The sequence below is a fragment of the Electrophorus electricus genome, chromosome 5, assembly GCF_041902795.1.
Source record: "Electrophorus electricus isolate QZ-2024a chromosome 5, ASM4190279v1, whole genome shotgun sequence".
NCBI classification, from domain to species: domain Eukaryota; kingdom Metazoa; phylum Chordata; class Actinopteri; order Gymnotiformes; family Gymnotidae; genus Electrophorus; species Electrophorus electricus.
In genome coordinates, this window is record NC_137501.1 from 4,546,738 (window position 1) to 4,568,016 (window position 21,279).

General features: G+C 42.4%; 1 protein-coding gene and 1 pseudogene across 15 annotated transcripts in view; one reads left to right on the forward strand and one right to left on the reverse strand.

Moving 5' to 3' along the window:
- Nucleotides 1-2,228: 2,228 nt before the first annotated feature.
- cacna1ba (calcium channel, voltage-dependent, N type, alpha 1B subunit, a) overlaps nucleotides 2,229-21,279 on the forward strand; it is a 100,779-nt gene continuing 81,728 nt past the window's right edge. For all 14 annotated transcript variants that reach the window (XM_081715113.1, XM_081715117.1, XM_081715118.1 and 11 more), the window contains exons 1-2: nucleotides 2,229-3,011; nucleotides 4,168-4,307. In XM_081715113.1, coding sequence (XP_081571239.1) covers nucleotides 2,880-3,011; nucleotides 4,168-4,307 — 272 coding nt within the window. In that variant the 5' untranslated portion in view covers nucleotides 2,229-2,879. The remainder of the gene's footprint in view (nucleotides 3,012-4,167; nucleotides 4,308-21,279) is intronic.
- Nucleotides 4,625-19,633, reverse strand: LOC145657930 (uncharacterized; annotated as a pseudogene). The gene is made up of 5 exons (XR_014123882.1): nucleotides 19,535-19,633; nucleotides 18,780-19,263; nucleotides 15,783-15,858; nucleotides 14,327-14,697; nucleotides 4,625-4,886 (listed from the first exon to the last, which is right to left on the reverse strand). The product of XR_014123882.1 is annotated as an uncharacterized LOC145657930 (transcript).

Consider the following 21,279-nt stretch of genomic DNA (forward strand, 5'->3'; position numbering starts at 1 on the left):
GAGACAGAAGTGCCAATCGCGCTTTTTCTGTCGTTTTTTTAAAGGTGTAGTTTATGCAGGCTGCACGCAGTGGCGATGGCATACCGATATTACTGCCTTTGAGAAAAGAGACAGAAGTCGGCAGATTGGACCTGAAGAATCACAGAGCATCTGCAACAGCGTCGAAACGGGATCTTTAAAGCCCCCCAACGCGTTCACCCTGTTCAGCTGCAGCGAACTGTACAGGCATCTTTGCCCGCCTTTTGCCGATTGATATTGCCGTTGATATTCGTTGTTAGTCGTTTACGCGAAATGAATGCAACTAACACGAGTCGCCTTTGGAAAGGATTGTGTAACACGCGAAGATAAAGTTTAGGCGATTCTGCGTGCCGATCCATGACGTTGCTTGCATGGAAGTAAATGAAGAAATGTCCTTAGTTGTTTTGATGGGTGGAATAATATAAAGAATCTTCTACCTTTCTCCTGTGTGACGCTTGGTGAATGGGCTGCTCAGTTGGATTCCAGACCTGTATCGATGAAAACTCGTGGCTGGGACTACATCGTGCGTTGTGATGCTTCTTCTTTATGCTCTATCTGATGCCAATTTTGATTTCTGTGGTCAAATCTGTGCGTTTCTAGAATGGCTCGCTTCGAAGACGATCTGCCGACCCGATATGGGGGTGGCTCACCATCGGGTCCAGGAAGAGGGGCAAGCCGGCAGCCGGGCCCCCCGGTCGGTCAGAGGATGTACAAGCAGACAATGGCCCAGAGAGCCCGGACAATGGCCATATACAATCCAATTCCTGTCAAACAGAACTGTTTCACCGTTAACCGGTCTCTTTTCATCTTTAGTGAGGATAACATAATTCGGAAATACGCAAAGAAAGTAACAGAGTGGCCATATCCTTTACACATGGTACTGCTTCTGAAGTGGTGGCATAAACTGTTTAATGAACAAAAGCCTGCAGGTTACCGTGTATGACAAAGCATATTGTTTTTGAAGCAACACCTTGCTTTCGTGCTTTATAGGGTTACTTTTTACGTTTTGGTCTGATAACGTTTAACTGGGCTAAAGTTTGTTTACTCGATAGAGTAGATTTTCATCTCGACTATTATTTAAATGCAATTGTTTTGTTTTTTTCTTACTGGTCAAACTGCTATAAAAATTCTATAAGCAAATATACGTACGCGGTACTGAAGCCTACAGACACGCTCTAACCGGGGTGTTGTCTCACGCAATTGCTCAGACAGAAGTAGCGGATAGGTTCCGCTTTTCTTTGACAAACCGCAGATGGCAGATTCTGAACGGTGTCTTTGGCGTATTTTACACCTAGTGTACAAGCAGGCAGCTTTTCTCAGTTTCAAGGATAACGTTTCTGTTCGCAGTATGCATGCGTGTTATGGATTTTTCCACATAAAGTCATTGCAGTATTGATTTTTTGAATCAGACGAGCCTTTCGGTCGCTCCTAGCAACCAAAACAGTCCTTACATTAGGCCGCCTAAATTACTGTTCAGAGTTGCCCGTGGGAATACCAGTAATAAGCGCCTAAAATGCAGTAGTTAATTTCATGAAGATATTACTACTGCTCTTCTTGTCTGCATTTCACATACAAGGCATTCAGGAGACATCTTGGCAATTGGCACAATCTTTTATGTGCATCTGAAGACAACCTAGAAAAATTCGTTTGTGCTTACCAAAAATCTGTGGTGCGATTCGATTTCATTGTTTGTGTGTGTGTGTGTGGCAAAGCCAATCAATTTATACGATATGTAAATCATTTTGGCAAAGATTATTCACAGTCATGCCTTATGTAATCTTTTGCAATCTTTTTGAGTAAGTTTACCGTGCAGCAGCAAAGATAGCGAGTGCCAAATCGAAGCGCTCTCCAAGGTTCTGAAAACGCCCACTCGGATTAAACTCGCTACAGGAACATGGCAAAGGCAGCGAGGAAGTAGGGGTTGCCCAGTAAACCACACACGGCAGCATTTTCAACGTGGGCGGCTGTGCACATGAGCGCAAGTACAACATTTACACATAACACGCAGGATCAATGTTATTTTTTGTGGATTGTATTTATTCTTTTGTTTAAATTACCATTCTGTATGTTTCGTTGCTTGCTCCTAGTTCCTAGTGGCTACTTAAGGCGTGAGAATATATATATATATATATATATATATATATATATATATATATATATATATATATATATAGAGAGAGAGAGAGAGAGAGAGAGAGAGAGAGAGAGAGAGAGAGAGACGAGCTTTATAACCAGACGCCTCACTATATTAAACTCTGAAACTCCTCAGCTTTGACGCAAACCTGTTCGAAGCGCCAAAGAAAATAATTAAGGTTCTGACCGGGCACAGAGCGGCGAGTGACGCAGTTTACCCGCTACTTTTAGCTCGCGCACCTGCTCCCTGGGCTGTGTCGGGGTTTCGCTCTTCTGCAGTGCAAGGCTCCCAGAGCTCAAACCGAGGACCTGACAGAGGCAACCGCCGCCTCTAAACACAGCCGCCGCGTCCCACTTGCTGCGTCTGCAAACAGGAAATTAATGCTGCCAGAGAGTCATATGTTTCCGATCCCTTTGCAAACAGGGAAACACAAGTTATTCGCGATATATCGAGATTCAACAGTCAAGGTATAAGCGATATATCGGTATTCAACAGTCAATGTATAGGAGATATATCGAGATTCAACAGTTCTAGCATATTAAAAATGCAGAAGGTGTGCCCAGTGTCTGGATTCATAATAATAGCCATCCAAGTGATTCATAATCATATAATGTTCATCATAAGCCTCTTAGTCTCCCTCTGCTACAGAACAGAACTGCATTACTGGTGATCTGGATAATTTTCTAAACATATTTACTGCTTGTTTGTGTGCAGTATTCCACTGGATATGTTTTTTTTTCTTAACTATCTCACTCCATTTGAGTACATGATCCTTGCCACCATCATAGCCAACTGCATTGTGCTGGCTTTGGAGCAGCATTTACCTGCAGAGGACAAGACTCCAATGTCACAGCGCCTGGTGAGTTTGGATCCACGCACGTGTGCAGCTGGTCACAGTCACACTCCCACGTACAAATCCACGTACAAAATCTTGTGATTTTAGGTTTAGCTGACAGCCAGCCCTCTGTGTGTGTTTTGTAGTTGTGCCGTTACCTACCCACAGACAAAATGAGGCATAATCAATACCCTGCACGTTTAACTGATATGAAAGAGGGCATGCATCAGGAAAGGCACCTGAACGGCAGTGTCCTTCCTTGATGAGAGTCTCCTCAGTGGGGAGGAAGGTGGTGAGACCCAGGCAGATGGGAGGCTCATCTCATCACCACTTTGTAAATGAACTGGCATCACACTGCGCCTCCCTTTGCGCACCCCCACCCTGCCCTTGTGTTTAAATCCAGATATCCTTTTGAACCCTGTCATGTCATTAAAAGGGTAGACATGTGGCAGGGGGTAATACGTGTGTATGGGTGGAGAAGTGTGTGTGTATGTGTGTGTGTGTGGGGGGGGATTAAAAGAGCATTTATTAGATGTTTTCCTTCCTTCATGATGTGTATAATACATCAGCTTCTAATATGAAGGAGCACACTGAATTGAACTTTGTTTTTTATATATATCAAGATGATCCAGTTTTAGATCTAATAGTATTTCAAAAAAACCAAAAAAAACCCCAACAAAAACCAACCAAAAATACAAAGCACACACTTCGTTGAAATTCTTTGCCTGCTTTAGTTAAAACATTTTTAGGAAGCAGGTAATCAAAGCGCTGAATGTAATTTCACCGAGAAATCAGGCAGGGATATATTACCCTTTCTTCATGCTCCTTGTGCAACGTGGTGTGAATTTAAGAAAAGAATCTCAATGCTTTATGTTTGGCTGCCCTTCTTTATTCAGCCTTGATGCTGTCATAGCTTAGCAAGCAAATATAATAATGTGACAGGTTACTGTTTATCAGAGAACATTAATTACTGTATAACAACATTGATCATGTCTCTCTGCTCATGTTTGAGGCAATGTTCGCAGATTCTGTTTCTACCACATGAGCTTGTTAGATGAACAGTGGCACAACTTCCCAAAGAATCAATGACCTTCTGATTTTCTTCTCCAGAAATTGATGCAGCTTACCACAACTTAAGCCTACTGTAAGAGTCCCTGTGCTTTCATTTCTGTTCCCACAGGATGACACAGAGCCCTACTTCATTGGCATATTTTGCTTTGAGGCTGGGATTAAGATCATCGCTCTTGGCTTTGCTTTTCATAAAGGCTCCTATCTACGCAATGGGTGGAACGTGATGGATTTTGTCGTCGTGTTGACGGGGTGAGTCCAGAGATTTGGCTGTTATTATTTGCACTCTGCCAGTTTTAGTGGGTAATCAGTTAGCACTGTGGATCTGTGTTATGTGGAACACAGTTACAGCAGAAGTTACTGGGGCGCTCCATGTCTGCGACTCGCTTTTCACACTTTACAATGAACAAATTCCTATGTTCAAAACACTCTATGCACTAACTAGACAACATGGCCCAGTGCTTTACAACAACATTCATACAGTACAGCTCTTTTGCAAAATGTAAACAAAATGTTTACCCCACTAAATGGTTGATGAGGCTTTTGTAGAGAAGCTGGCGAAGGGACGATTATTGCCTGCTGATGCATTTCTTGCTCAGAAAATGCCCAGATTGTAGAACGTAGAGCTGTTCCGTGTGGAACAGGGGAGAGGAATCAACCACCCTTAGAGAAACCCCAATGCGAAGCAGGCGCGTTTTAAGCCGAGGCCGGAGCTGGTTCAGCGTGCCGGCTTGCGAGAAGGAGGGCTCCTGGCTGACACAGCCCAGGGACGTGGCACCACCCTGGGGGATGAAGCGGTGATGGGGGTTGGTGTTGCGTTGGAGCAGGTCCCTGTATGGTTACAGCCTCCACTTGGGAGGGTCCTGGCTCCCCGTCGCTAATGGCTGGGAGATTTATTTTGCTCATCCAGCAACGCTTACGTCAGCCCCACCAGCTCACTGCAATAAACAGATTTGGTGGAAGTGACTCTGGCTTTTGCGCAGGACTGCGAGACATACAGTCCTCCCTCCAATAAGCAGAAGCCTGCGTGACATGCAACTCGCTGCTGTAGAGACAGCATGAGGAAGACATGTGCAAGTAGGAGATGATACGCAAAGAGACCAGAGAGAGGAAGGCAGTGTATGTGGTGTTTGTGTCATTAGGTGGGACGTAGCAACGGCTCAGGGCAGATGGCCACTGATGCTGCTTTTCAGGAGACATGTTTTGTCTTGGGGCTGTTGGGCAAAAGGGGGCGGGGCCGAGATTATCGGGAGCTTGTCAGTCGTCATGAAAACGCTTCCTGTTTCCTGTCCATTCCTTTTAGGATGGATGACAAGTCCATTACTGTGATAGCTGTGCTGCTGACTGCTTGTCTATAGGGGCATTGGGAATGTCGTGGTGGTGTTCTCCTGAAGGCCAAGATTAAACAAACACAGATAAAATCAGCCTGACTGGTTTAAGTTGGTGCTGATTATGGGCCACACGAGCTTGCTTTGGTCCAGGTGAGCTGGAGAAGGCTTACAATATGCCAGTACAATTACAGCAGGTCAATGGCAATATTTTTGTGGATAAAAAAAGAAGCGTATGGTTTGCTGTTGCGTGCACTTGGACTATTGTTTAACTTGCACAGTCGGTTCTAAACGTCTGAGGCCTTGCCAGGGGTGTGTGGTATATTAGTCAGGTCATTTTTCAGCACTTCTGCATAAACAAAACATTCTCAGTGCTCAGAAGAACAATAGGGGTTCAAACTTCTTCTTTAAAAAGCTAAAAAATATGTTCAGCTGGTCTTTAAAACTAAAGCACTAGAAGCAGTTAGGATAGTACTTCTGGTGCTTTTAAGTGCATGGTACAGACTCATCTTGCCTCATCTCTCCAATTTTGGTTTTCCACTGGGCAAAGTTGTGGTACCTTTTTTGGTATCACCTCCTTTAAGGTTCCAGGTGAGGCAAGCTGGTACCAATGGTGATGAGAAAACACTGCAGGCTGCTGATTGGTCAGAGAGAATTGTCACTACATGCGTCATACTGCATGAGACAGGCGGGTCTCTTAACATGTTAAGAAGAGTCACCCGCCATTTTCAAATAGCCATCTGAAATGGAAGGCAGGAATGTCCTGATCAAACAGCATTTTTAAATAGAATTTCACTCATTATAAACATAATATCTGCGATGATGCTGACAACACCATGCTGTGGTCGACGGAGGAGATAAAAGATCCAGCAAGAGCTTATTGGACCAACGAGGAATGAAAAGGTCTACCAAGAAGTCTCTGAACTGGCCACACACGATTACCAAACGACATTCCAGCAGTGTAGGGAAAAGTGAAAAAAACTTTAACGTGACTATAGATAAACGAAGAGCCACAACAGCTGGCGTCATCGCAGCCATGGCAGCTCATATTGTGTTGCTATGACGACCATCTATACCAAGGGAGAACTTTAACTGCAGCGGAAAACGAAGTACCCGGTACCAAAAGCTGGAAGAGTCGAGTAGCTGAGTTAAGTGAAGCCGGAAGGATGCAGTGGAAAGTAGCATTAGAAGACTCTCTGTGGTGACTCAGTAGTCAGTGTCTGGTGTTAGTCATTAAGAGATGACAACAATTGACAATGTGTCAGAAAAGCATTTTTGTATTCCCGGATAAATTAAATATTTGGTGTCGCAGTTTTAAAAATGAAGCCAATGGTGCAAACACCATTTTAATTTCATACAAGACTTTCTCAAACAGATATAAAACCATTTGTCTTAGTTTTAAATATGGCATTTCTGAATAGTAAGTAAAAATTTGATATAGGTTTTTGATGAATGATGAAATAACTTTAGGACCCTAAAGTGTTAATGAACTAAATGAGATGTTCTCATGTGAAATAGCGAGGTAACATGGACCTCATCTGTCCATTTGCACAGCTCCGATACTCCTCCAATAAGACATTTGGATTTGCTAATAAGAGCATATATCTGCCTCCCTGTGGTCCCACCCTAATCAATACACTATTGAACCAAACCCAGAGTGAATGGATTTGCTACACCACTTTTCTTTATGACTGTGCATTCGAGCAGCATTCTCTCTCTCGCCCTCTTTCCCTCCTGCACACTCTCTAATTCTCCTTCTACCTCTCCCTTTATCCCTCACCCCTCCCTCTGTACTCCACTATCCTTATAGCTCTGCTTTTTTACTTGTCTTCCTCTATTCATCTATTCAGTCTCTCTCCTCCTCACCATCTTTTTCTGCCTCTCTTTTTATCCCTCTTTCACTCCGCCTCTCTCTCCTTTCCTCTCTCCCACTCTTCCCCCCCTCCCACTCCACCCCAAACTCTCCACTGGCTGGCTCGCCTGCTCAGGACTGCACTCCATGTGTGCTGTCCTTTTCTGCTCCTACTCTCCCCCGCTGAGATCGAGATATTGTTGAGTGCATGGAACATGGCACTGATATTGTGTGTGGATACTAATGCAACCTCATTTTTTTTGGCAGACTTTAAGATGTGACAAAAGATGATTCATGGCCAGTACTATGCTATGATGACAGTAATTGGTGTCAGATATCAGCACAGATATAGTTGAAATCAATACAGTTATAATGCACCTCCAGTTCCATCAATCTACTTATGTTTACCCTCCATATCCACTAAGTCCTTATGCAATAAGGTCAGATTATCTTTCCTGAACCTGGATATTGGTATTGATATTGAATCATCTTACAAACTATGTTGTTGCTTATAACTGAAACACCTGCCATATCATAGATGTATTAGACACACACGTATGTAAACCTTTCACAGTGAACGGCGTGCGGTTTTCACATGCCAGGACTTTTTTTCATCCGTCGAGCAAATGGGACATACCGTGGCAATAGCTCAGGAATGTAGCAATGCTCACTCTGCGTTGATTATGTCCAGGCACTACAGGTGCCAACGGCTGGTGCTTGCTGCCTTTGAAGTATAAGAAACACACGATCTGTGGGAGCCTGTTGGAGGTCTGAGCAGCAATCCACCCTCTTCTGAAGCTGTTTGGCTGTGCGAGGGTGTAGAACTGGATAGGGTTATGCCCTGCATCTGCTGAACACAGGAACCTGCCATGGGAGTCCTTATTGATCACCCTCACCATGGGATTGCATTTTTCTATTAGAGACACATATGTTGATGGTCAAGGTTTCATTTTCATCCACAGCATGTAAACTGAAATGCGACTGAGCCTTTGAGCTGTGGCTACTATGTGGCCTCTCCATTTATCCAAGCACGGGTGTATTGGTGAGTCAGTGGTGTAGAACGCCTTGACCAACAGGAAGCTGCACACTGGCCACTCCACCTCCCCTTCTGCTCAGCCAAATAGATTTTGCCGTCGCTGCACTTCCTGAAGCAATCTCCAGATTCCACTTCTCTCTCTCTCCTGCTCTCTCTCTGTCTCTCTCTCCCACCCTCTATCTCTTGATCTTTCTCCATTTGCAGACCTCTGGGAGAAGATTGTATTTCTGCAGCTCCCACAATGGCCCTGGAATTGTCAATACTTGTGCGGTTTATTCAGGAACTGAGATCATTTGTTTGAATGCGAATGGAACAGCAAATGGTACTAAGCCAAATGTACTGATGTCCCAGCCCAGCAGCACCTGGCATGTGGATAATGTCATATAGTTTGATGTGGAAATATTTGGAAACAGTGTGAAGTAACTCAGCCCTTTCTGAGGCAGGTGTGTGTGTGTGTGTGTGTGTGTGTGTGTGTGTGTGTGAGAGTGAGCTTGTGTATGTATGAAATGCAGATTAAAAATGTGAGAGAGAAGAGAGAGAGAGAGAGAGAGAGAGAGTGTGTGTGTGTGTGTGTGTGTGTGTGTGTGTGTGTGTGTGTGTGAGAGAGAGAGAGAGAGAGAGACAGAGAAGTATGAGAAGAGTTTACAGAGTATTTTGTGGCTTAGGGACTGAGTGGAGATTGAGTCGGCCTGAGTGATGGGAATTCCACCATCAATCCGAACATCTGAAGGGTGATCCTGTGTAGCTCAGGCTCCTTCCATCCCTGCTCTCCTTTGCCGACGTTCCATAGCTGCACACGCACTCACCTCCATTTCGCAATGTTCCGCATCTCCAAAACAATGTGGCTACGGCTGATATGTGCTTTGAGAGTGGGCTCCTTTCTGGAGCTGCTTTATATCCACCCTCATCCGGAGGCGTTATAGGAGCCCAGCATGGGGGTCTCTCTGTCAAAGAGGGAAATAGGCTGGGTCTAGTGTACAGACTGAAAATCGGTTAATGTCCAATTGAAGTAGCATCAGTCTCTCTAGTTTAACTGAAATTTGACTGGCCAAGGTATTGTGTTCTCTCAATTCTGTCATCTTCTTTCTCTCTCTCATACTTAGTTTGAACTGCCTTCTCTGGTGCTAGCATCTACAACCAGTGTTCTGTTGTTGCATTCACACCCTTTTTTTTCTGTAGTGGTGTTAAGTAGCAGCAGCTGTAGTACATTGTTGGCTGGGTTAGGCTGACTGCAGATCAGTATTGACCTCATTAACAGCCAACATGAAGATAAACATTTAAAGGCAAATGATGAATGCCATTTAGTTGTTTCCCAAATGAAAACACTACAGACATTTTCACCAATAAAGCATCGAACTGATCAATCACAGGCCATTTTCATTCTCTATATACTATGTTTTTAAAAAAAAAATAGAAATAAAAATCTTTTTAGATGTAAACACTCTCTATCCGCAGGACCTAGTGGGTGAATGAGATCCTTTTCCATCTAAGCCTAGATTGCACAGAAAACATATCAAACCTCCAAATTTTTAGTGCATAGAAATAATTCCCTAACTTTTCAAAGAAACATCTTACAATCTGTGGCTTATTACTGTGTGTGTGTCTGTGTGTGTGTGTGTGTGTGTGCGTGTTTGGGTTTAAGATGTTTGAGTATTAGGTGTTTGAGTTTAAGATGCTTGAGTATTAGGTGTTTGGGTTTAAGATGTTTGAGTATTAGGTGTTTGAGTTTAAGATGCTTGAGTATTAGGTGTTTGGGTTTAAGATGTTCGAGTATTAGGTGTTTGGGTTTAAGATGCTTGAGTATTAGGTGTTTGGGTTTAAGATGCTTGAGTATTAGATGTTTGAGTTTAAGATGTTTGAGTAGTAGGTGTTTGGGTTTAAGATGCTTGAGTATTAGGTGTTTGGATTTAAGATGTTTGAGTATTAAGGGTTTGAGTCTAAGATGTTTGAGTTTAAAATGGATGCAATTTTCTCTTTGATAGAGAGACTTCTGTCTGAATGGTGTCTGCATTAGTACACATACATATGTTTGCACAGACAACCATTGTTTTTTCAAGAATAATCGCTGGCTTGATTCTTCCAGGAATGCAATATTTGGTTCCTTGTTAAAATCTCATTTCAAACATCACTGAATGTTTTTGGTAAAGTGACTGACTACTATGTCATCATTTTTTGTGCCTTACTTTGAGCTCACATGCACAGTAATGACCCACTTTGTACTTGGACTGTCCAGAGCATCCTCTCACCAAACATCCGAGAGGTCAGAGTGGGTTGCATTATGGGCCACCCTGGATCAGATTGCTGGCTGAGTGGAAGGAGAGCTGTTTCAGAAAGCTTTCACCAGAGCTGACTGCCCTCGGCTCACCGTGTGTCGGTGTGTGTGTCGGTGCTCGTCAGCGTGTATGTTTGGTTATACCCGCTTATGCAACACAGGTGTGTAGGAGGTATTGCCTTGCATTCCTGTTGGCTTCTTTCTCAGTAGTATCATCTAGCACTGTCCAGCGGAGGACAGACGGGACAGAACCTCGCCCGGGCTGTGTGTAGTGACCCCCGTCCCACATGGAGACTCACGTCACAGGCGTGGCACTGAACTTACAGCGGAACACAGGCCATCCTCACCTGCTGTTGGAGGTGTGCTTTGTCAGGTTTCGTTACATGTTCCCTTGGGCGCTAGCTGAGGCCGCCGCTCATGGCCCACCCTGAGACCCTCGGTAGCACTGCTAGTTCGCTTTGGCGAGCTGCGTGAAGGTCATGTGACTGGGGTGAGTCAGCAATTTGCGGCAGGGACGTCGTCACAGGTAGCAGCATATGGTTTTGCACTGTACTTTCCATACCGCTGTACTCTCTACACCTCAGTGTGCCCGTGTCCAGATAAGGCGGCCGTTACCGAGCAGGGAGAGATGTCGGGTAAGCACTTTGCTGCCTTTTCCATCCTTTTATTGATAATTAGATCACACTCATGAGCCCAAATGGCAGTTAGGATGGTGCTGTTTAAGAGCAACACAAATGGACTCGGCATTTAAAGTCTGTGCGAAACGCAAACCTGCTTTATCTTTATCTTTGTTGAAATGGAACACAGGTCCTGGTAGCCATATAGCTGACTTAACCTTATATGACACTAAAGAGATGTTATTGTAGTGTACCTAATCTCCTTTTCAATTAAATTCAGTAAGCTTTATTGGCATGACAAAATTCATTTACAGTATTGCTCTCATTTAAATAAGGCTATTAGAAAGTGGCTATGCCATAGCCTAGACTGTGCACGACATCATCAATATGCTACAAGTGTATGTGTGATTGAGAAAGAGGTGCTGGGAGGAGCCCCGTGGGTCAGGTGTTACCCCTAATGTCCTCTCTCAGCACTGCTTCATGTTTTGATGGCGATGGAGGTCCTTGTCAAAGAGATCAGTGAAGGGAAGGAGGTGAACTGATTCATGAAACCAAACGTATATCTGCTATCAGTCTTTGTCATTCATACCTACAATGACTGGTACAGTAAACAACACAAGTTTTCAAGTAGGTCACACATGAAATCATCAAACTGGAGAAGCTGAGAGAACACCATAACAAGAGAACACCATACTGAGAAAATGTCAACAGAGAGAACACCATACCGAGAAAATGTCAACAGAGAGAACACCGTACTGAGAAAATGTCAACAGAGAGAACACCATACTGAGCGAATACCATACTGAGAGAATGTCAACAGAGAGAACACCATACTGAAAGAACACCATACTGAGAGAATGCCATACTGAGAGAACACCATAGTGAAAGAACACCATACAGAGAGAACGCCATACTGAGAGAACACTATACTGAAAGAACACCATACCGAGAGAATACCATACTCAGAGAATAAAATACTGAAACTTTGTAAGTAGTTGTCAACATTGTAAAATAAACACTACCATTAAACTTTTCCCTATATGCAGAACACTTATTTCCTTTGGCTATCGAAGTCTTATGATGAGAGCCAAGAATCACATTTATGTAAATGTTATTGTAGAGGCTTTATTACAGAAGATGTGGCAAGCAGGATAAAGCACAGTGTAACTTTCTAAACTTTAGTTGGACATCGTGTTGTTCGGGATGGTGTCCAGTCAGGCTCTACATCATATCGTATGAAGGTTGACTTGCAGTGACATTAAATGTCTTTGTGCCGCTCGAGCTATGTCACCGAACAATTCCATAGCAAGAAAAGTTAACGTTTCCACTGCCCTCTTTAGGCGCTTTTTATATACTAGTGTGGCTAACGAATAGATATAACGTTAATGCAGGCTACTTTAAGATAGAAAACTAGCACACTTAGTTAACAAAAAAATTTAGGAATAATTTTCCCCCAACATGAATGTACCATTTCCTCCCAAAGAGTAAGCTATCCTGGAGAAAATGCTCAGAGCTGGCTGAACCTCAGATAGCCTTGACCACAGAATACCCAACATAAACCCAAAATGCGCTACATGTCATCTTTCAGAGACAGATTGTAGGTGTTTTACTGATTCTCCCTTTGGCTAGAACATGATACCAGCTCTTTGTGTGTGTGTGTGTGTGTGCGCGTGCATTTGTATGTGTGCATATGAATCAAATATTGAACATGTCTTGTGCTGTTTGCAAATTAATAGTTATTTATAGACACATCAGAAGCGTTTTAGAATAATTTGTAAAGACAAAGGTTTCTCTGTTTACAGTAGTGGCAATTATCTAAAGGAAAGGTGTAACATAGATGTACAATATTTGCTATTGTTCTCAAATGAGAATGCTGTAGTATCCTGTAGTTTGGCCTACTTCCAGGGACCAGACATTCTCAGATGAAATTCCCCCCCGAAAATATCTCATTTTATGTCAGATCCTGTCTGATGCTTCTAACATAAAGATGAATGCATTTTCAGCGTCCACGTCATTGAGTTCATGCCCAGTTCCAGTCTAAGCCATGCCAGGAAGTGTGCTTCCAGTCTTATTATGGCCTGATTTCTAAAAAATGTCTTCATCACGTTTCATCATACTGATGCTGCTAAGTACCACGTGTTTTTGTTTCTAAACGGTGCATCGGATCACTGCCCATTTACAAACAATGAAGCAAACAAACAAACAAACAAGAAAAACAGAATACATGAAAATAGTCAGGCATGGTTCATCCCTTTCAGAGACACGCACTTCCCGTGTGCTGTGGGTCATTTTCAAAGTCTCTGGTTGAGTTTGTGCTGTCCATTGCACTCATGCTATAATGTGGCAGCTAGTTTTGACATCAGTGACCTAAAACCTTAAGAGAGGTCGAGAGGAGGAACTTCTGAAAGTTGTTTTGAGGACATTCCATCAGGCTTGAGCTTGACAGGGTGGTGAACGGTAGTATATATAACACGGAGGTCCATTCCATTATAGTGCATGCAGACAACTTCAGGGGCACTGTAAGATGTCATGCATACTACGTATGAGAGTAGAATGCCAGGCAGTGGTGACATAGAGTGCAGTATGTATTAAGTAAAACTTAATACAACTGAAATTTTAATTCCTGTAATGCATTTCCCAAAGTTACTTTACTTTGTATATATAGACAAAATAACAACAACAACAGCAACATTGTTTTCGGCATCATCATCATGATCATTTTTGTTGATGGCAACTCTCATTTTGAGTTGGAAATGTCATGGTGCCTTTCATTAAAAGGTGATTTAATGTTACTTTTATATTGTGCATAACAGAATAGAAAACACACAACAATACACTTCAAAAGATTCCGCCAACAGTAAACAAAATAAAATAAGGCAAACAAGCAAAAACTAAAAATATGAAACCTATTAACAGATCGTCAAAAGAGAGAGGTGTGTGTGTTAGTGATAAGCTCAGAAGAAAGGTGGGGGGTGTGGGTGTTGAGCGTGTTGGGTTTGTTGAGTGTGTTGGGGTTGTTGAGTGTGTTGGGGTTGTTGGGGTTGCTAAGCTTGTTGGAAGTGTTGAGCTTGTTGGGTTTGTTGAGTGTGTTGGGGTTGTTGGGGTTGCTAAGCTTGTTGGAGGTGTTGAGGGTGTGGGGCGTGTTGGGGGTGGGACAGGAGGTGACAAATCCTTCAGGCTTCCATCCCTATTCAATATTTCTATGACTTTGATCCGTTTAGGATCCCACACACAGTTCTCTTCCAGTCCACTAGCTACCATTCCACAGTTGGGTGGGACCCAAGCAGTGTCGTATCCTTTCCTGTGCCAGCTCTTCTGGAGGCGATGACCCTGACGGTCAATCCTTTTCACTTTACCCACACGCACTCTAACCTTCAGAATAGCTTGTTCTTCACCAGCTGGGAGATGTAGTGGGTAAGCACAAGCCTTCTGAAAACTCCGGCTCAAATAAACGCCCGGTCCCAGCATGCCAACGGAGGAGGGAATAAAACCATCACACGTGATCTTGAGAGCGTTTGTTAGAGTAGTGCCCTGGTCCTTGTTCTTATCCTTCAAAAAATATATAATCAGCATTTCCTAAATATTGAAAATATTACAATGCAGGGGAAAAAAAGAAGCTTAAAAAATTTGAACTATCAGGCCCCTCCCACTAACTCTCCAGCTCCACCTCCACCTCCAAAGCCGCTACCCACAGAAGAGGCTGCTGTGCACCTTGTAAATATCTATGGTACATATGGTACCATTAATGGTACATATACAGAAGAAATATACAGAAATATCTGTTTGTACAAGAATTAGCACACACTTATTTCAGTGCTTAGATGTTTGTTAGATAAAGAAACTGTCATGAATAGTGCAGTAAACCACTTATGAGAACATTTAACATTACAGCACAAACACACATAAATATCAGTAGAAACACCAAACCACTGTGGCTGCCTGGGCACTTCACAAAGAGATTTTCAGCAACATCCAAATAAAACAATGCTAACCAGTAACCTAAGAATGGAAAACAAGCTTATTTTAGCTAGATGGCAGCATTACAGTAAAATGAGAAATGTGCTATGGAGTGTTACTGTAGCTGTTACTATCTTAGCTTAGTGGTCGAAATATTTTTTCGAAAATCAAATCAAAACTAAATCAAGCAGGGCTAATTAGTTACATGTCAAGCAGAAATGTGGCTAAATGGGCATCAGTTTAAATTTTTTTCAGGTTCTGTAGCTCCTTAAACCTCTGAAAAGCCGCTCCAGTGTTTATACTTGTTTTATCTTGGACTCGGTCTAATTCTTTTTTTAGATTGCTTTTCTTCCTTTGTCAATTCTGTTTATTGTCTTTGTTATGTAAGCTTCTTTTGGCAATGGCAGTATGGGCAGTTTTTCGTTGATGGTGGTGTTTATCCACTGTGGCTTTTGCAAAGTGTTTGACTGAGTGAGGGATGCGTGTGCACTAACAGTCAGGCACTCTACCTGGCTCTCCTCCTCAGACACTCCTCTGGCCAGGCATTCTACCTGGCTCTCCACCTCAGACACTCCTCCGACTAGACACTCTACCTGGCTCTCCACCTCAGACACTCCTCCAACTAGACACTCTACCTGGCTCTCCACCTCAGACACTCCTCCAACTAGACACTCTACCTGGCTCTCCTCCTAAGACACTCCTCCAACTAGACACTCTACCTGGCTCTCCTCCTCAGACACTCCTCTGGCCAGGCATTCTACCTGGCTCTCCACCTCAGACACTCCTCCAACTAGACACTCTACCTGGCTCTCCTCCTCAGACACTCCTCCAACTAGACACTCTACCTGGCTCTCCACCTCAGACACTCCTCCAACTAGACACTCTACCTGGCTCTCCTCCTCAGACACTCCTCCAACTAGACACTCTACCTGGCTCTCCTCCTAAGACACTTCTCCAGTCACAGTGGATTCTTGCAAATGCTATTAGGAGGACTAGGTGGAATGTTTTATCAAAAACCTGATCATTCAACAATCTCAAAAATAAATTAAAGTAGAGAGTCATAACAGACAAATGTGTTGTTTACTACACTAAGACTCAAAAAATCAAAATTAATTTACAAACCAACTTTTTGCTGTCAGGGTAGTGTTCAGAGTTAGTGTAAAAGTAGGTTTTCTATACAGGTCATATAAGCCAAAGTCAATACATTCTGGCTATTCAGAGGTGGCAGAGGAACACGATTCCTTTACTCAAAGAACAAATACTCCAGTAAAAGGTTGAAGCTTAGCTTTTTACAAATCAAGTACAAGTATAGAAGTATGTACTCTTAGATGTACTTAAAGTGAAAAAAAGTTAAAGTACTTCATATGCCCTCTGATCTTGCTAGCAACACTGGCTTGGTCAGGTGCCTGAGTGAAAATTTCCTCATTTAAAAAAAAATTAAAGTACAAATAAAAATGTGTCGAGATGAAAGATGAAGCAGGACATAAGTGCTGCACCCAAGTAATGTTTACTAAGGGTATTTCCCATATTTGATGCTGTCAAAGTAGATTGTATTCAAAGAGCCAGAACTTGATGAGATAAAATGGAATAACATAAAGACACAAACAAACTAAACAACATGGAAGATCAGGGGAGACAGGCTATCAAGCTAGGAGGGTTACCATGACAACAGCACTACAACGGCTGTGGGGGAAAACGGGGAGTACGACTACACAGGATACTCGGAGGACAGCGGCGCACAGGCGGACACAAGGAGAACAAAAACTCACCAGACAAAGCAGCGACTGCACCGATGCCCAGAACATGACCAAAAAATCAGTAACGAGCCTGGTTTTAAAATGTAGTGTGTAGAAAATACTGATTTGTCTTATTAAATGCATGTCTTATGAAATGCAAATCAAAGGTATAATGTGGCAGAAATACTCAAGTGAAGTACAGATGTTTAAAATGACCAAAGTGCAGCAATACATTACATATTGTTCTGTACAAATTAAGCAACAACTGCAAAAGGATCGGTTTTTCTGTTTTTATTATTTTTGAATGTGTGTTTGAGTCAAATGAACATTTTTGTTTTATTCTATAAACTACTGACAACATTTCTCTCAAATTCCAAATACAAATACTATCATTTAGGTCATGTATTCTCAGAAAATAACAACTGCTCAAAACAACAACAAAACCCAGGGATTTCAGACCTTATATAATGCAATGCCTCCCCCCAAACACATATACATTTTAAACAGCACAATAATAATTTTTTAACTTGGGAAAATTCAGAAATCAGTATTTAGTGGAATAACAAAAAATTTGGTCATAGCTCTCATGCATCTTGGCATACTCTATCACATTGCTCATTAGATTACATTTGGTTCAGGTAAACACCTAATAATTACATTACATAAGAAGGATGAGGTGTGTCTGTTTTGGAATTCAACAGACACTGGACTAGAATGGCTGCCACACATGTAGGGATACTGATTTGTAGTGGTCTCCTAATTTTTTTTTTTTCCAGAGCTGTATACTTTATTACTTCCCACTGTTGTAGCTATTAGAACCACAATGGGGGACAGAAAGGAGCTGAATTCCCAAATAAGGCATTCAAAGGTGGTAGGCAAGAGTACCCAAAAGGTGGAGGAAAAGGTGTTGGGTATGGACAGCCAAAAGGTGGAGGAAAAGGTGTTGGGTATGGACAGCCAAAAGGTGTAAATAATGGAGCAGTGTAAGGTGGAAGTAATGGAGATGGATATGGACACCCAAAAGGTGGCGGTATTGGTGTTTGGTATGGACTCTCAAAAGGTGGCGGTATTGGTGTTTGGTATGGACTCACAAAAGATGAAGGTAAAGGTGTTGAGTGAGGGTCCATTGTGGATATAGGGGTTGGGCATGGCAACCCAAAAGAGGATAAATGATCAGTGCTTCCACTGATCCTTGAAGAGAGAGATGCAATTGATGGAGCTGGGCTCTGAAAAAGGAGGGGTGTGGGTGTTGAGCATGTTGAGGGTGTAGAGCGTGTTGGGGGTGTTGGGCGTGTTGAGCATCTTAGGCATGTTGAGCGCCTTAGGCGTGTCGAGCGTCTTAGGGGTGTGGAGTGTATTGGAGGTGTTCGTCGTGTTGAGCGTGTTGGGGGTGTTGAGCTTGTTGGGGGTTTTAAATGTATTGAGCGTCTTAGGCGTGTTGAGCGCCTTAGGCGTGTCGAGCGTCTTAGGGGTGTGGAGTGTATTGGAGGTGTTCGTCGTGTTGAGCGTGTTGAGCTTGTTGGGGGTTTTAAATGTATTGAGCGTCTTAGGCGTGTTGAGTGTCTTAGGCGTGTTGAGTGTCTTAGGCGTGTTGAGTGTCTTAGGGGTGTTGGGCGTGTTGGGGGTGTTGAGCTTGTTGGGGTTGCTAAGCTTGTTGGGGGTGTTGAGCTTGTTGGGGGTTTTAAATGTATTGAGCATCTTAGGCGTATTGAGCGTCTTAGGCGTGTTGAGTGTCTTAGGGGTGTTGGGCGTGTTGGGGGTGTTGAGCTTGTTGGGGTTGCTAAGCTTGTTGGGAGTGTTGAGCTTGTTGGGTTTGTTGAGTGTGTTGGGGTTGTTGGGGTTGCTAAGCTTGTTGGGGGTGTTGAGGGTGTGGGGCGTGTTGGGGGTGGGACAGGAGGTGACAAATCCTTCAGGCTTCCATCCCTATTCAATATTTCTATGACTTCGATCCGTTTAGGATCCCACACACAGTCCTCTTCCAGTCCACTAGCTACCATTCCACAGTTGGGTGGGACCCAAGCAGTGTCGTATCCTTTCCTGTGCCAGCTCTTCTGGAGGCGATGACCCTGACGGTCAATCCTTTTCACTTTACCCACACGCACTCTAACCTTCAGAATAGCTTGTTCTTCACCAGCTGGGAGATGTAGTGGGTAAGCACAAGCCTTCTGAAAACTCCGGCTCAAATAAACGCCCGGTCCCAGCATGCCAACGGAGGAGGGAATAAAACCATCACACGTGATCTTGAGAGCGTTTGTTAGAGTAGTGCCATGGTACATGAAGAATATCTGGTCTTTCCTGTGGTCTGAGCTTTTATTAACGCCATGTTTCTTTAAGCCTCTGGAGTGTGTGGAGCCCATTACACTGTAACTAGTTGTGTTGATATAGTGCTGTAGCTAGCTTGATCCTTATCCTTTAAAAAAATGTATAATGCTAGGATTAGAAATCAACATTTTCTAAATATTGTAAGCCTAAATGTGTGTTTGCACACAGACTATTTGAAGAGTTTTTTTTTTTTTTTTTTGAGGCAGAAGATCTGTTCCTGCCAACCCACCATTCCATTATCAGCAGTGCATTACGAAACCATCATTTGGTTGCTTAAATGTTATTGTTCCACAATATATTTTCAGCTTTGCTACATTAAAGTTTACTTTTAAAAAAAATCAAAAGATTCTGACACTTACCTGCAGAATGAAAACGTAAATGAAAATGTTATTCTTTTACTTCAGTTTTATTTTGACCATACTGTGTTTTGTATAGTGCGTTGAGCAGAATGTTTGGCATGCAGTTGAAGAACCAGTGTCTTAAGAGAGAAGGGGAAGTAAAAATCGAATGTTTATGAAAAGACGTGTCGTCAGTTAAAGGTGAGGCCAGTAAGCTTGAAAAATCTGAACTACCAGGTTCCCGCCCCCCAGCTCCGCCTCCAGCTCCAAAGCCACTACCCACAGAAGAGGCTACTGTGCACGTTGTAAATGTCTAAATGGTACAAGAAATATACAGAAATATCTATTCGGTACAAGAATTAGCACACACTTATTTCAGTGCTTAGCTGTTTGTTAGATAAAGGAAGAGTGTCATGAATAGTGCAGTAAACCACTTATAAGAACATTTATCTGTGAGAGTACAGACATACCTACGCTTGATCTTGAGAGCATTCTGAAGGGTTGTGCCATGGTATATATTGTAGGTCTGCTGGCCACTGTGGTCTAAGATTGTCTGTAAATCCATGGGAAAAATTGAAAAGATCCAAGTTAAAGATTTGTGCTCCTTACACAAATCTGAGAACCAAAGGCATGTATAGTAAACTACCAAAAGATAACTGTGAGGTGTCTTTAGCTATGAGCATAAGATACAATAGTACAAGATGTGTTCTTACTAAATATTTGAAAAAATACTTTTGCTTGTTTTTCTTCTGGGCTGGGGTCTGTGCATTGTGGAACATGTTTTACCAAAGCAGTTTTTAAGGAATTTTAAAATTGTCTCAAATTATACACCCACCCAATAGCATGGCCATCATTTAATAACGAACCCAATTAAGTGAACATAGCTGAGTTTGTACTGTCCCTGGTCAAAAAAAAAAAATGAAACCAGGTTATTCAAAATGATCTAAACTCTATCAAGTTGTCTTCCATAATATAAAATGACAAAAAAGCCTATATTATTACGTTACTGAAATCTAAACAGAAGGAGATGCAAACAGTACTGCGCAAGACATCTGAAACACACCCTCACACTTTGAGCATATATATTTGATTATTTCAGCATATATTACACAGTATACTGCAATACGGTATGCTCTATTTTAATATAAGCATATCCTCCACCCTGCCTCGGTCTGTTGCTATCCCTGTTGGATACCGTGGGTCCGTTCCAGAAGCATACACTCACAATGAATTCGATTAGTACAATTTTTTTTAGATTGTTTTTTAGATTGTAGATGCTTCAGCAGCAGTAACAAAATGTGACGTCTGTCATTACACATTTGTTTACTTGCTCATAATGGTAGTTTGAGACAAACATTCATACATTTTTGGCTTTGTTTGATAAGATACTTTTCATTTGATTGCTTTCTGACAACAGTAATAATTTATGACAACAAATGTTTTGTTTTAAAAATAGCTTTTTTTTCTAAAGTAATGCAAAATTATTTATATTCTGAGTACTTTTAAATTAACTGCTTAATTATTATAAATTTCAGCAAAACCCTACTAACGCTGTGTCTACATTTCTGAGTGTATGTGCAGGCCGAAGCTACAGTACTTCTATGGGAATAGAGTTTCTTATCCCTAATTGTTAGCAGGGGAATTATAGCGTATGGTTTTTCAACTCACATAAAAAAATCAATAAGTTCCCATCACTTTGTTAGCATGCCCATTAAGACTGAACAACAGTGTGCTTATGGATCTTCATGTTCCATTTATTAGATGTG